The sequence below is a fragment of the Thalassophryne amazonica genome, chromosome 12, assembly GCF_902500255.1.
Source record: "Thalassophryne amazonica chromosome 12, fThaAma1.1, whole genome shotgun sequence".
Taxonomy (NCBI): domain Eukaryota; kingdom Metazoa; phylum Chordata; class Actinopteri; order Batrachoidiformes; family Batrachoididae; genus Thalassophryne; species Thalassophryne amazonica.
In genome coordinates, this window is record NC_047114.1 from 99,962,116 (window position 1) to 99,975,393 (window position 13,278).

The 13,278-nt window shown below is 42.4% G+C and overlaps 1 protein-coding gene across 2 annotated transcripts in view; it reads right to left on the reverse strand.

Annotated features, from left to right (window-relative positions):
- Positions 1 to 2,041: 2,041 nt before the first annotated feature.
- nmnat2 (nicotinamide nucleotide adenylyltransferase 2) overlaps positions 2,042 to 13,278 on the reverse strand; it is a 61,336-nt gene continuing 50,099 nt past the window's right edge. For both annotated transcript variants that reach the window (XM_034182882.1, XM_034182881.1), the window contains exons 7-11: positions 5,156 to 5,200; positions 4,928 to 5,004; positions 4,397 to 4,498; positions 4,240 to 4,307; positions 2,042 to 2,572 (exon numbers count right to left, since the gene is read on the reverse strand). In XM_034182882.1, coding sequence (XP_034038773.1) covers positions 2,470 to 2,572; positions 4,240 to 4,307; positions 4,397 to 4,498; positions 4,928 to 5,004; positions 5,156 to 5,200 — 395 coding nt within the window. In that variant the 3' untranslated portion in view covers positions 2,042 to 2,469. The remainder of the gene's footprint in view (positions 2,573 to 4,239; positions 4,308 to 4,396; positions 4,499 to 4,927; positions 5,005 to 5,155; positions 5,201 to 13,278) is intronic.

Sequence of the window (13,278 nt, forward strand, 5' to 3'; positions counted from 1 at the left end):
ATCACAGCTTACGTTCAAATAAAATCAAACCCATAACAATAAGATGTTTTTATCTTTTACAATTAAAGAAGCCAAAACCTTTCACACACTCACACGTTAGCAGCTGTCAAACAAACCGGGTCGTCCCTGCTGCGTTTTTGTCCATATTCACTCTTTGTGTGGGCTTTTTTGTAAACATGGTCACAACAGATCACATTCTACGATGTGAAGAAACACTTCATGCCAGAACGAGACTTTCTAAGCATGCAGAGAATTAAGAACACATCACATGGAATAACCCTGACCTTTGACCTTTAGAGCCAGCTGCTGCAATCAAGGAGCTGCATATCAGTTTGCACAATCACCATCATGTCAGGCAAGTCTCAACTGAGTCTCAAACAAGTCTTAGATAAGGATAAGACGAGTCTCAGACAAGTCTCAAACAAGTCTCAGACAAGGATAAGACGAGTCTCAGAAAAGTCTCAAACAAGTCATAGACAAGGATAAGACAAGTCTCGGAAAAGGCTCAAATAAGTCTCAAACAAGCATAAGACGAGTCTCAGACAAGTCTCAGACAAGCATAAGACGAGTCTCAGACAAGCATCAGAAGAGTCTCAGAAAAGTCTCAAATAAGTCTCAGACAAGGATAAGACGAGTCTCAGACAAGTCTCAACTGAGTCTCAAATAAGTCTCAGACAAGGATAAGATGAGTTTCAGACAAGTCTCAAACAAGTTTCAGAGAAGCATAAGACGAGTCTCAGACAAGTCTCAGACAAGCATAAAACGAGTCTCAGACAAGCATAAGACGAGTCTCAGAAAAGTCTCAAACAAGTCTCAGACAAGGATAAGATGAGTCTCAGACAAGTCTCAAACATGTCTCAGACAAGCATAAGACGAGTCTCAGACGAGAATAAGATGAGTCTCAGACAAGCCTCAAACAAGTCTCAGACAAGCATAAGACGAGTCTCAGACAAGTCTCAGACAAGCATAAGACAAGTCTCAGACAAGCATAAGACAAGTCTCAGAAAAGTCTCAAATAAGTCTCAGACAAGGATAAGACAAGTCTCAGATGTCTCAAACAAGTCTCAGACAAGCATAACACGAGTCTGAGATGAGTCTCAGACAAGTTTCAAACAAGTCTCAGACAAGAATAAGACGAGCCTCAGAGAAGTCTCAAACAAGTCTGAGACAAGCATAAGACGAGCCTCAGACAAGTCTCAAACAAGTCTCAGACAAGGATGAGTCTCAGATGAGTCTCAAACAAGTTTCAGATAAGGATAAGACGAGTCTCAGAAAAATCTCAAACAAGTCTCAGAAAAGCATAAGACAAGTCTCAAACAAGTCTCAGACAAGGATAAGACGAGCCTCAGAAAGGTCTCAGAAAAGTCTTAAGCAAGTCTCAGACAAGGATAAGACGTGTCTCAGAAAAGTCTCAAATGAGTCTCAAATAAGTCTCAGACAAGGATGAGTGTCGCAGGAGGTTCAGGTGAGTCTCAGACAAAGATCAGTGAGTTTCAAATAAGGATCAGACGAGTATAAGACAAGACTCAGGAGAGTCTTAGATGAGGATCAGATGAGTTTGACAAGGTTCAGATGAGTCTCACGTGAGGTTCAGTTCTCGTTGAACCACTTTAATGGTAGTGTAGGGTTCTTGAGTGGGTGATAATAAAAAGCAGCACAAACTGAAAAGAGAAAACCGATGAGGACAACTAGAAACTGTCTCAGAACCTGGACGCTTGTTGTATGTTTAAATATTGTAGAGCTGAAACCATTATTGATAATTTATCAAGAAGAAATTTGGCCAAAGAAGATATTTCCTGTTGTTCACTGGTCTAAAGCAGCTAGAGTGAACAGTAAACTGGTTTTAAACCAGCAGCAAACTGGTTAAAGTTGATTTCAACTCATTTTGATGAGTTGCCCAAAACAAACATTTGGATTTCAGATTGTTTGTTGGTTGATCGTAGATAAGTCATGAAGCCTGTTTACGTCAGAACAAAACCAGAACTCGAGGACTTCCTGTTCCACTGGGAGACGCTCGCCAGATGCTTCGTTCTGCTTTTTATGGTGTCAGGCTGAATTGGACCTTTTTACAACCAAAAATCCGTCTGCAGATGGTCGACTGTCATGCATCACTGAAGGTTTAGTTTTTGACACATAGAAAGCAAACGAGTCACAGCAACAAAGCATTTGGGAATATTAATAATAATAATAACAATAATAATAATAATAATAATAATAATAATGAATCACCTCTGCAGCTTTTAGGGTTTCCTGGAACAGGAGCAAGCCCCGCCCCCCACCCGATCTTAGGTCACATGACACAGACCGAACGCTCCTGTTGGACAGAGCAGCAGCAGCCCGAGCAAGTGACACCAAGACAAGGAAGTCTGCTTTTTTTGTTGAGGGCGGGGTTAATGATGTAATTGGTGTTGGTTGTCGTAGGCCCCTCCCCCACACCGTCACTGTTCTTGCGTTGGTAAGTTGTTGGTTCTAACCCGAGGCGTTGATGTAGAGCTGACTCTGCAGGATGTAGTCGATGACGGGCTGGCTCAGGTAGTCCGCCACGTGGCCGTCGCCGTGCTGCAGCGCCAGTCTGCCGATGGCCCGAAAACACGTTAGCTCACGAAATATTCAAACTACCAAATATCTGCTTTCAAAAGTTACCCACAAACATATTGTTTCAATCCTGATTTAGCCTAGATTAGCACAAAGACTGGAGCAGGGTGAAACTGTTAGTTTAGCATAACATAAAGACTGGAAGCAGGGTGAAACTGTTAGCTTAGCACGAAGACTGGAAGCAGGGTGAACCAACACAGAATAGCTTGTTTGTGGTCGTGTTAGTGTCAGGTTAGCGTTAAACACAGAATAGCTTGTTTGTGGTCGTGTTAGTGTCAGGTTAGCGTTAAACACAGAATAGCTTGTTTGTGGTCGTGTTAGTGTCAGGTTAGCGTTAAACACAGAATAGCTTGTTTGTGGTCGTGTTAGTGTCAGGTTAGCGTTAAACAAAGAATAGCTTGTTTGTGGTCATGTGTCAGGTTAGCGTTAAACACAGAATAGCTTGTTTGTGGTCGTGTTAGTGTCAGGTTAGCGTTAAACACAGAATAGCTTGTTTGTGGTCGTGTTAGTGTCAGGTTAGCGTTAAACACAGAATAGCTTGTTTGTGGTCGTGTTAGTGTCAGGTTAGCGTTAAACACAGAATAGCTTGTTTGTGGTCGTGTTAGTGTCAGGTTAGCGTTAAACAAAGAATAGCTTGTTTGTGGTCATGTGTCAGGTTAGCGTTAAACACAGAATAGCTTGTTTGTTGTCGTGTTAGTGTCAGGTTAGCGTTAAACACAGACTAGCTTGTTTGTGGTCGTGTTAGTGTCAGGTTAGCGTTAAACACAGAATAGCTTGTTTGTTGTCGTGTTAGTGTCAGGTTAGCATTAAACACAGACTAGCTTGTTTGTGGTCGTGTTAGTGTCAGGTTAGCGTTAAACACAGAATAGCTTGTTTGTTGTCGTGTTAGTGTCAGGTTAGCGTTAAACACAGACTAGCTTGTTTGTGGTCGTGTTAGTGTCAGGTTAGCGTTAAACACAGAATAGCTTGTTTGTGGTCGTGTTAGTGTCAGGTTAGCATTAAACACAGACTAGCTTGTTTGTGGTCGTGTTAGTGTCAGGTTAGCGTTAAACACAGAATAGCTTGCTTGTGGTCGTGTTTGCAAACACAAAATAGTTTGTTTGTGGTCGTGTTAGCATTAGGTTAGCGTTAAACAGAGTAGCTTGTTTGTGGTCATGTTAGTGTCAGGTTAGCGTTAAACACAGAATAGTTTGTTTGTGGTCGTGTTAGTGTCAGGTTAGCGTTAAACAAAGAATAGCTTGTTTGTGGGACTCCTTCCCACTGTCGCCAAGTGCTTGCTCATAGGGGGTCGTTTTGACCATTGGGGTTTTTACGTAATTATTGTATGGCTTTGCCTTACAATATAAAGCGCCTTGGGGCAACTGTTTGTTGTGATTTGGCGCTATATAAATTAAATTGATTTGATTTGATTTAGCGTTAAACACAAAATAGCTTGTTTGTGGTTGTGTTAGCATCAGGTTAGCATTAAACACAGACTAGCTTGTTTGTGGTTGTGTTAGCATTGGGTTAGCATGAAACACAGAAGGAGTCGAGAGAAAAGCTGAGTTCTGAACTGAATTCGCGGTGATATAAACCAGTAAAGTTGGTTTGAAGTTTTAAAGTTTGGTTGAAGTGATTTTAAAGGACAATTGTGTCTCCGCCCACCTGCTCTTGGTGGAGCTGACGATGGCCATGGGATGGTCCACCACGTCTTTGACCACAATGATGTTTTCCTGAAAGCAGCACAAAGGCCATGAAGGAAACAATTCCAGCAAAATTCCAAAAGTAGTGGGAGAAACGTTCCGAAGAGGCGGAGTCTGACCTTGTATTTGCGGAGAACTGATGAGTGATTCATGATCTGCTCTGTGTCGACACCGTCACGTGGAACCACCACGATCCCAAAGTCACCCACAATCACCTCCATCTGCAAACGGACACCAAGTCAGGAAAACGAATGACCTACTAACTAACCAATGGATTAACCGCTGGAACCAACTCAAAAGAACCAAAACCAAAAGAACCAGCTCAAAAGAACCAGGCCAAAATAGTTTTCATTTTAATGCTGAAACTTTACTTGAAATCCAGAAATTTCCTCAAAACATGAAGATTTCTTCTTTATATTTTTTGATTGTTATTTTTATTTTCACAGACCTAAATGTAATAATAATAAATAAATAAATCGGCACATTCTGTTTCCAGGCAGGTTAGTGAGTTATAAAGTCACGCTCAAAGATTTCCAATAAGTCGGCAAAATGACCCGTCAATACTGAATCAATATTTACAAATACTTTCAATGGGGCAAGCAAAGGGGCGGGGCACAGGGAGGGTAGGGGTGGGGCCACAGTGTGCTTACATCACTGTCCTTCCAAAGGCCAGGGATGCAGAAGGACTCCAGGAGATCACTGCCACACAGCAGCAAGATGCGCAACTCTACAGGTGACACACAGGCAGGAATAAAGAGACGCCTCAGTAAACGTCACGTTTACCGTATACAAACAAACCAGGAGGTCACACGGAAGGAAAAGCACCACACACGACACGCCAGTCCAGATGGATCCTGGAGCCAACGTGACCGACTCACCGATCTCCTCGTATCTCATCGCAGGACCCAGGTTGGCATTTTCATCTGACACGACAAAACAAAACAACACATCAACACACACACAACTGCAGGAATACGAGGTCTGTCCGTAAAGTATAGGTCCTTTTTATTTTTTTCAAAAACTATATGGATTTCATTCATATGTTTTTACGTCAGACATGCTTGAACCCTCGTGCGCATGCGTGAGTTTTTCCACGCCTGTCGGTGACGTCATTCGCCTGTGAGCACTCCTTGTGGGAGGAGTCGTCCAGCCCCTCGTCGGAATTCCTTTGTCTGAGAAGTTGCTGAGAGACTGGCGCTTTGTTTGATCAAAATTTTTTCTAAACCTGTGAGACACATCGAAGTGGACACGGTTCGAAAAATTAAGCTGGTTTTCAGTGAAAATTTTAACAGCTGATGAGAGATTTTGAGGTGATTCTGTCGCTTTAAGGACTTCCCACGGTGCGAGACGTCGCTCAGGGCTCTCAGGCAGCGTCATCAGCCTGTTCAAGCTTAAAACCTCCACATTTCAGGCTCTACTGATCCAGGACGTCGTGAGAGAACAGAGAAGTTTCAGAAGAAGTCGGTTTCAGCATTTTATCCGGATATTCCACTGTTAAAGGAGATTTTTTTAATGAAAGACGTGCGGGCGGATTGCAGCGTCGGGACGCAGCCGCCGCGACGCTCCGCCACAGGAAAAACACCTCCGTTGGAAGCCTTAAGGACAAGTTGGAACATCTCCAGCTGATAAACAATTTCTCATATACTCACTCCACTGAAAGCCATCAAAAGCCAACTGGATTTTAACAAATGGTTATCAACACGGAGGTGTTTTTCCTGTGCCGCCGCGCCGCGTCGGCTGCGTCCCGACGCGTGGACCCGTCCGCACGTCTTTCATTAAAAAAATCTCCTTTAACAGTGGAATATCCGGATAAAATGCTGAAACCGACTTCTTCTGAAACTTCTCTGTTCTCTCACGACGTCCTGGATCAATAGAGCCTGAAATGTGGAGGTTTTAAGCTTGAAACAGGCTGATGACGCTGCCTGAGAGCGCTGCACGACGTCTCGCACCGTGAAAAGCCCTTAAAGCGACAGAATCACCTCAAAATCTCTCATCAGCCGTTAAAATTTTCACTGAAAACCAGCTTAATTTTTCGAACTGTGTCCACTTCGATGTGTCTCACAGGTTTAGAAAAAATTTTGCTCAAACAACGCGCCAGTCTCTCAGCAACTTCTCAGACAAAGGAATTCCGACGAGGGGCTGGACGACTCCTCCCACAAGGAGTGCTCACAGGCGAATGACGTCACCGACAGGCGTGGAAAAACTCACGCATGCGCACGAGGGTTCAAGCATGTCTGACGTAAAAACATATGAATGAAATCCATATAGTTTTTGAAAAAAATAAAAAGGACCTATACTTTACGGACAGCCCTCGTATAATAAACACTACATATCAATATCTATATATCACAGGTGCGACAAAGTCACTGTCAAGTCATTCTCGTCATCAATTGGCAAGTCCCAAGCCAAGTCTCAAGTTAGCTTGCAAACAATTGGTGGTCATTATGACTTGAGCCTTGACTCGGGACTTGCCGATTGATGACTTGAGAATGACTTGATGGTGACTTTATTCCACTTTTGCTATATATCTATATATCAATATCTAAGTGAAATTCAGTGAGCAGGTGAGAGAGGCACTGGTTGGAGGGGAAGCAACTGGAAAAGTACTGCAGATGTGGTGAGGGAGACAGACAGGACGGTACTGGGTGAGACATCTGTACAGTGGAAGGACTTGGTGGTGGAACAAAGATGGCCAGAAAAGTATAAGAAGGCAAAAAAAAGTATGAGAAGGTTGGCAAAAAAAAAAAAAAAAAATGAATTGAGACAGTTGGACAGATGAAGAAAGCAGACAGGAGTACAAGGAGATGCAGCACAAGATGAAAAGAGGTAAACGCTAAGGAAATGGTATTGAGCGAGCTGTACAAGAAGCTGAACATCAAGGAAGGAGAAAAGGAGTTGCACCGACTGGCCAGACAAAGGGACAAAGCTGGAAAGGATGTGCAGCAGGTTAGGGTGGAAAAAAATGCAGATGGTAATGTGCTGACAAGTGAGGAGAGTGTGTTGAGAAGGTTGAGAGGATATTTTGAGAAGCTGATGAATGAAGAAAATAAGAGAAAAGGCTGGATGATGCGGAGAGAGTAAATTAGGAAATACAAGAGATTAGTAAGGATGAAATGATGGCAACCATGAAGAGGATGAAGAGTGGAAAGGCAGTTGGTCAAGATGACATTCCAGTGGAGGCATGGGAATGTCTAGGAGAGATGGCAGTAGAGTTTCTAAACAGATTGTTTAATAAAATGTTGAAAAGTGAAAGGATGTCTCAAGAGTGGAGACAAAGTGTGCTGGTTTCTATTTTTAAGAAAAAGGTGATGTGCAGAGCTGCAGTAACTACAGAGGCATAAAGTTGATCAGCCGCAGCATGAAGTTATGGGGAAGAGTAGTAGAAGCTAGGCTTAGAAAACAGGTGAAGATCTGTGAGCAGCAATATGGTTTCATGCCGAGAAAGAGCACTACAGATGCAATATTTGCTTTGAGAATACTGTTGGAGAAGTACAGAGAAGGCCAGAAAGAGTTACATTGTGTGTTTGTGGACTTAGAAAAAGCTTATGACAGTATGCCAAGAGAAGAGCTGTGGTATTGTATGAGGAAGTCTGGAGTGGCAGAGAAGTATGTGAATGTAGTGCAGGACATGTACAATAGTGTGACAGTGGTGAGATGCGCAGTAGGAATGACAGAGTAATTCAAGGCGGAGATGGGATTACACCAAGGATCAGCTCTGAGTCCTTTCTTGTTTGCAGTGGTGATGGACAGGTTGACGGATGAGATCAGACAAGAGTCTCCATGGACTATGATGCTTGCAGGTGACCTTGTGATCTGTAGTGAGATTAAAAAGCAAGCTGAGTCTAGCATGGAGAGATAGAGATACGCCCTGGAGAGCAGGGGAATGAAAGTCAGTAGGAGTAAGACTGAGTCCATGTGTATGAATGAGAGGGAGCCCAGTGGAATAGTGCAGTTACAAGGAGTAGAAGTGGTGAAAGTAGATGAGTTTAAATACTGTCCAAAGTAATGGAGAGTGCAGTAGAGAGGTGAAGAAGAGAGTGCAGGCAGGGGTGGGGGGCAGTGGTGGGCACAGTTCTGCTAATCCGCTAACTGTTAATTATCGAAGATAATATTTTCATTATCGGATTAGCTTTTCAGATAACTTTGAAAACCATCAGTTATAGTTACAAACATTTATTAAGTTTAAAATCAGTTGAGTATCTACCTGTTAAATGTTTTGTAGTAGATGTGCAGTTCTATCCTCTGCAGGCAAAAGACAACTGACCACAGAAATGAAAAACGCTCATTTCTTTTGACCCCATACTGACATGCTGGCAATATCACCCAAGTCATTCAGAGGCATACAGTTTTAACTTATGGTTAAAATTTTAACCAAACTAATTTTGGAAAAGTTATTTAAATTAATGTCACATCTGAAGTTTTATAAAGTGAAAATATCAGATATATGTTTTACTTTGAAAGTAATGCACCAAGGTTTTAGTGTGGACATGCTGTGTCCAGGTGCATTATGGGTAATCTCAGTACGTTCACGATAGAAGAAACGCATTTGAGACGCTCTGATCAGGCTCCACATGGACAACAGCATTAAACTCTTTGTATATTGTGCCTAAAACTCTCGTGAATATATTCTCTGGGTTTATAGACGTTGTTATTGTGTTTGTTTTATGTAAAAATGCGGGAAAAAACCCAGGTTGCTTCTCCATTATTTTCAGTTGGAATCACTGCAATCGATTCCTGTTTTCTCTTTAACATCTTGTTTATGTCAAACACTGTCTGTCGTCTTTGTTCCAGAGTTTTTATATATATATATATATATATATATATATATATATACACCGGGCACGTCCCACTGGGAGGAGGCCCCGGGGAAGACCCAGGACACGCTGGAGGGACTACATCTCTCGGCTGGCTTGGGAACACCTTGGGGTTCCCCCGGAGGAGCTGGGGGAGGTGTGTGTGGATCGGGAGGTCTGGGCAGCTTTGCTTGAGCTGCTGCCCCTGCGACCCGACTCCGGATAAAGTGGAAGAAAATGATGGATGGATATATATATATAAGATGTCTGAAATTCAGTTTGCGTTTATTAAATTCCATGCATCTTAAACGTAGCAGGCACAGATTACCTGGAATTTTGTTTTGGCAAGTTTTCACGGTTTCTACTGCCATCTATTGGCCAGTAGTCTTTTTGGTGTGGTGTCATCATTGTCATCATCTTGCTCTTGCTTGCCTCTACTGGTGGTTGGCTCTCACTGCGGTATTGTATCACTTCCTGTTCTGAAGCACAGCGGTGTTTTGCTGTATCTGTTAGCTGTTTAATCTGCGCAGTTAGATTGATCTAGTTACCTAGATAACGATTTGTTTCACAGTGTTATCTTCACGTGCCTTAACTAAAGCACTCCCTCTGCTGAATCACCTCTAAATTATTTACACGTTATTAACTTTGTGTGTTTTTAGGAATCCGCTAGCTTAGCGCAGCTACTAGCTCTTAGCCGGTTTAGCATGGCGGCTTCTCCTGTCTCTCCCGCACTTTTCTGCTCTGGGTGTGAAATGTTTAGTTATTCCTCGGCCTCCTTTAGCAGTAATGGTACTTGTAATAAGTGTAGCTTATTCGTAGCTTTGGAGGCCAGGCTGGGCGAATTGGAGACTCGGCTCCGCACCATGGAAAATTCTACAGCTAGCCAGGCCCCTGTAGTCGGTGCGGACCAAGGTAGCTTAGCCGCCGTTAGTTTCCCTCTGGCAGATCCCGAGCAGCCGGGAAAGCAGGCCGACTGGGTGACTGTGAGGAGGAAGCGTAGCCCTAAACAGAAGCCCCGTGTACACCGCCAACCCGTTCACATTTCTAACCGTTTTTCCCCACTCGGCGACACACCCACCGAGGATCAAACTCTGGTTATTGGCGACTCTGTTTTGAGAAATGTGAAGTTAGCGACACCAGCAACCATAGTCAATTGTCTTCCGAGGGCCAGAGCAGGCGACATTGAAGGAAATTTGAAACTGCTGGCTAAGGCTAAGCGTAAATTTGGTAAGATTGTAATTCACGTCGGCAGTAATGACACCCGGTTACGCCAATCGGAGGTCACTAAAATTAACATTGAATCGGTGTGTAACTTTGCAAAAACAATGTCGGACTCTGTAGTTTTCTCTGGGCCCCTCCCCAATCGGACCGGGAGTGACATGTTTAGCCGCATGTTCTCCTTGAATTGCTGGCTGTCTGAGTGGTGTCCAAAAAATGAGGTGGGCTTCATAGATAATTGGCAAAGCTTCTGGGGAAAACCTGGTCTTGTTAGGAGAGACGGCATCCATCCCACTTTGGATGGAGCAGCTCTCATTTCTAGAAATCTGGCCAATTTTCTTAAATCCTCCAAACTGTGACTATCCAGGGTTGGGACCAGGAAGCAGAGTTGTAGTCTTACACACCTCTCTGCAGCTTCTCTCCCCCTGCCATCCCCTCATTACCCCATCCCCGTAGAGACGGTGCCTGCTCCCAGACCACCAATAACCAGCAAAAATCTATTTAAGCATAAAAATTCAAAAAGAAAAAATAATATAGCACCTTCAACTGCACCACAGACTAAAACAGTTAAATGTGGTCTATTAAACATTAGGTCTCTCTCTTCTAAGTCCCTGTTAGTAAATGATATAATAATTGATCAACATATTGATTTATTCTGCCTTACAGACACCTGGTTACAGCAGGATGAATATGTTAGTTTAAATGAGTCAACACCCCCGAGTCACACTAACTGTCAGAATGCTCGTAGCACGGGCCGAGGCGGAGGATTAGCAGCAATCTTCCATTCCAGCTTATTAATTAATCAAAAACCCAGACAGAGCTTTAATTCATTTGAAAGCTTGACTCTTAGTCTTGTCCATCCAAATTGGAAGTCCCAAAAAACAGTTTTATTTGTTATTATCTATCGTCCACCTGGTCGTTACTGTGAGTTTCTCTGTGAATTTTCAGACCTTTTGTCTGACTTAGTGCTTAGCTCAGATAAGATAATTATAGTGGGTGATTTTAACATCCATACAGATGCTGAGAATGACAGCCTCAACACTGCATTTAATCTATTATTAGACTCTATTGGCTTTGCTCAAAAAGTAAATGAGTCCACCCACCACTTTAATCATATCTTAGATCTTGTTCTGACTTTTGGTATGGAAATAGAAGACTTAACAGTATTCCCTGAAAACTCCCTTCTGTCAGATCATTTCTTAATAACATTTACATTTACTCTGATGGACTACCCAGCAGTGGGGAATAAGTTTCATTACACTAGAAGTCTTTCAGAAAGTAACTGTAACTAGGTTTAAGGATATGATTCCTTCTTTATGTTCCCTAATGCCATATACCAACACAGTGCAGAGTAGCTACCTAAACTCTGTAAGTGAGATAGAGTATCTCGTCAATAGTTTTACATCCTCATTGAAGACAACTTTGGATGCTGTAGCTCCTCTGAAAAAGAGAGCCTTAAATCAGAAGTGCCTGACTCCGTGGTATAACTCACAAACTCACAGCTTAAAGTAGATAACCCGTAAGTTGGAGAGGAAATGGCGTCTCACTAATTTAGAAGATCTTCACTTAGCCTGGAAAAAGAGTCTGTTGCTCTATAAAAAAAGCCCTCCGTAAAGCTAGGACATCTTACTACGCATCACTAATTGAAGAAAATAAGAACAACCCCAGGTTTCTTTTCAGCACTGTAGCCAGGCTGACAAAGAGTCAGAGCTCTATTGAGCCGAGTATTCCTTTAACTTTAACTAGCAATGACTTCATGACTTTCTTTGCTAATAAAATTTTAACTATTAGAGAAAAATTACTCATAACCATCCCAAAGACGTATCGTTATCTTTGGCTGCTTTCAGTGATGCCGGTATTTGGTTAGACTCTTTCTCTCAGATTGTTCTGTCTGAGTTATTTTCATTAGTTACTTCATCCAAACCATCAACATGTCTATTAGACCCCATTCCTGCCAGGCTGCTCAAGGAAGCCCTACCATTATTTAATGCTTCGATCTTAAATATGATCAATCTATCTTTAGTTAGTTGGCTATGTACCACAGGCTTTTAAGGTGGCAGTAATTAAACCATTACTTAAAAAGCCATCACTTGACCCAGCTATCTTAGCTAATTATAGGCCAATCTCCAACCTTCCTTTTCTCTCAAAAATTCTTGAAAGGGTAGTTGTTAAACAGCTAACTGATCATCTGCATCTGGTCTATTTGAAGAGTTTCAGTCAGGTTTTAGAATTCATCATAGTACAGAAACAGCATTAGTGAAGGTTACAAATGATCTTATGGCCTCGGACAGTGGACTCATCTCTGTGCTTGTTCTGTTAGACCTCAGTGCTGCTTTTGATACTGTTGACCATAAAATTTTATTACAGAGATTAGAGCATGCCATAGGTATTAAAGTCACTGCACTGCGGTGGTTTGAATCATATTTATCTAATAGATTACAATTTGTTCATGTAAATGGGGAATCTTCTTCACAGACTAAGGTTAATTATGGAGTTCCACAAGGTTCTGTGCTAGGACCAATTTTATTCACTTTATACATGCTTCCCTTAGGCAGTATTATTAGACGGCATTGCTTAAATTTTCATTGTTACGCAGATGATACCCAGCTTTATCTATCCATGAAGCCAGAGGACACACACCAATTAGCTAAACTGCAGGATTGTCTTACAGACATAAGGACATGGATGACCTCTAATTTCCTGCTTTTAAACTCAGATAAAACTGAAGTTATTGTACTTGGCCCCACAAATCTTAGAAACATGGTGTCTAACCAGATCCTTAGCTTATAGTTAGGGCTGGATCGGGTGACCCTGAAACATCCCTTAGTTATGCTGCTATAGACTTAGACTGCTGGGGGGTTCCCATAATGCATTGAGTGTTTCTTTCTCTTTTTGCTCTGTATGCACCACTCTGCATTTAATCATTAGTGATCGATCTCTGCTCCCCTCCACAGCATGTCTTTTTCCTGGTTCTCTCCCTCAGCCCCAAC